The 2817-nt window shown below is 44.0% G+C and overlaps 1 protein-coding gene across 1 annotated transcript; it reads right to left on the reverse strand.

The window, feature by feature from the left end:
- Positions 1-864: 864 nt before the first annotated feature.
- LOC123398839 lies at positions 865-2500 on the reverse strand. Its single transcript, XM_045093286.1, has one exon. The coding sequence runs from the start codon at positions 1606-1608 to the stop codon at positions 1093-1095; it is 516 nt and encodes a 171-aa protein (XP_044949221.1). The 5' UTR covers positions 1609-2500; the 3' UTR covers positions 865-1092.
- Positions 2501-2817: the final 317 nt, after the last annotated feature.

The following is a 2817-nucleotide window of genomic DNA, read 5'->3' on the forward strand; positions in this document are numbered from 1 at the left end:
AATGTGAATTTATGAGGATTTATTTAAATGAAAATAGTTTTGAAGTTCTGTTTTTTTTGAGAAATACAAACATTTTTTGGAAATTTCTGTAACACTATTTAAGAAATATTACAAAATTTCTGAACAAAATTGGAAATTAGGAACATTTTTGATTTTTTGAAAATTTATGAAAACAAAAATATTTTGAAATTTGAATATTTTTCTATAAATAAAATATGAAAGAAAACGAAAAAGGGAATAAATATAAACAAAAAAAATAAACGAAAAAATAATAAATAAAGGCGATAATATAAAACCAAAGTTGGGCTGACCCATCTCGTGTGCTCGGGTTAGATCCTTGTGTGAAGCCTAATGAGCGGCACAGAGGATTTTCCGTCTAGGCGGACGAGCACGTCTCTTTGTCTTCATCTTCGCAATCACCGATCCATCTGGGAGTGACCACTTCTGGTCTCGTGGTTACTCGTCTCTGCCTACTACCCTCGACTCTGTGAGTTCTATCTTTCATAGAGAGAACTAGGCAGTGGCAAGGGGTCACAGTGGTGCACCCCGTGCCTAAAGTTTGAATCCCGTCGGGATTGAATTTCTGCATCACCCGGACATGATTCTTTTATAAAAATATGTCTTGGGTGCCCATGGATCTCTTTTTTTCTATCTTTCGTAGGTAGGAGTCATTTTTAGAGTTTTGACATGGCTCCATATTTTGTTGACTCAGCCCTACCTAGAGAATAAATATGCTCATTCTAATGCCCCTGTTATATTTGTCACGTGCATGATTGAGAAATCAATTGACAATAGAGAGATCTAATTAGCATACTATGTTTTCTTTCTGTTTGTCAAAGCATCACTTTCCGTTTGAGCATCAACTGAGCTGAAGAACAATGTCCATAGCAATAATGTAGAGTACAGTTCACATAACCCTAATCAGCAGACAAACAAGATCAAAGACCTACACATGAAAGAAAAATTTAGGAAATGTGATAAGCATCATCATCTGTTCTACCTGACTACTCGGCCGTCAACTCTTACAAGAGTACATATGAATGTTAAACTGCAAGTCGTAATGGTGATATTTGCTGACAAACTGAAACAAGTTCATGATGATGATTGCGGGGGTGGAGGTGACGTCGATGATCTCCTCATCTCATTGCGTTGCTGTTGATCCTTCCTAGCAGCCTTCTCGTCCAGGACATCCTTCAACCCTTCCTGGTAGGTCTGCACGTAGTTCTTCACTGCATTTGTGTAGGTTGAGGCGCGTGTCATGTATATGCGCCGCAGCGCGGGCTTCAAAGTCTCGGCCCCACCCCTCGCTGCCACGGTGAGGTCCTCAAGCACAGTAGGCTCACTTTTAGTTTTGCCCTCTTCACTGCTGCTGGGGTCTGATTCCTCTTTGGCCTTCTTGTAATCGTTGGGACGGAGCTCAGGACCGATGTCCCTGAAAGCCCCATAGAGCCTAGTCGCCTCTTTGAGGATACACCATTTTTCTTTCAGTGTGAGCTTAGGACGCCTCTTGGTGCCCGGAGGATCCGGCAGAGAAGACGGGAAGGCGATCTCTTTTAGATCATACCTCACGTAATCATACAGCTTCCTGCAGACAACTCTAAACTTCATCCCCAGCTGATACTGCAACAGCCTCTTTATGCGGTTCAACGATGGATTAACCTGCTCCAGGGTAAAGAAAAACAGAGCAAAGTACTGAGATCTACGTTTAGCTTCAGCATGTATTGTGGGTGTGACAAGAACAAATCGTTTCCGATACTAAAAAGGGTTAAAAACAGAACAATTTACACACACCAAAAACGCCTGGTTGCTGATGTTCATCTCAGAAGCATTTAACCAAACACCTTCTCTACACCAGGAATCTTCATTCTACATTCTACAGTACTAAAAGGGCAAGTAACAAAGTGCTTTGCTCATTTAGCCAGCATTGATACCAAGTTGACGATTGGTTGGGCTGTGATGGAAAACAAGAAGCCAGTGTCTGTTTTGCTCGTCTTCAGCAAGCATGCAGCAATCACTCAATTAGGTTATGGTGGGAACAATTATAAGAAACGAAAGCTCACAGTAATAATACAAGACTTGAGTGGATGGAATGTTGATACATAAAGGTCCGATGCAGAAGTTTATTGGTCTCTTGTTTTGCACACTAGGCCACTACCACTGTGCTCTACCAAGTCCCAACCGAACAAAACGAACAAGCAGACGAATGCAGACGGCCAGCAATGACTCAATCGATAAATTTAAGAATTATCATCTCTTCTCAACCGGGAAAATAAGAAATTGCGCTTGCCGGATGTGGGTGATGACTGACGAGCACCCGAGGATCGCACGCCGGCGCTGCACGGAGGTCTTCAGGTTGGGTACGGGCCGGCCTGGGGAGGGATGGGGTGTGGCGGCGCGGGGCGCCGGCACTCGGCTCCGCTCAGGTGAGTCCCTCCTGGAGACCTCCTCACGCGCGCCCTAACAGGCCTTGGCCCAGGTAACTCGTCTCTGGAGTTGGAGAGTGGAATGATCTTTGTATTGCACACTCTACATCGGTTACAACATGTATAAATAGAGAAACCCCCTGGCACGTAGGCCAGGGGCTGTTAGTGAGATCCTAATCTCTAGGAGTCAAACATGACTTAGTATTACATGTGATATTCATAGCTTAACACCCCCCCCGAGCTGGAACGCCGTTGGGCAGAATGTTCAAGCTGGATCGAAAGTCACTAGTCACCTTGGTGAACACATCAGCGAACTAGGAGCTCGATGGTACATGGAGAACGCGTGCTTCGCCAAGATCAACTCTGCCACGGACAAAGTGTTGATCGATTTCAA

This window comes from Hordeum vulgare, chromosome 5H, assembly GCF_904849725.1.
Source record: "Hordeum vulgare subsp. vulgare chromosome 5H, MorexV3_pseudomolecules_assembly, whole genome shotgun sequence".
Classification (NCBI taxonomy): Eukaryota; Viridiplantae; Streptophyta; class Magnoliopsida; order Poales; family Poaceae; genus Hordeum; species Hordeum vulgare.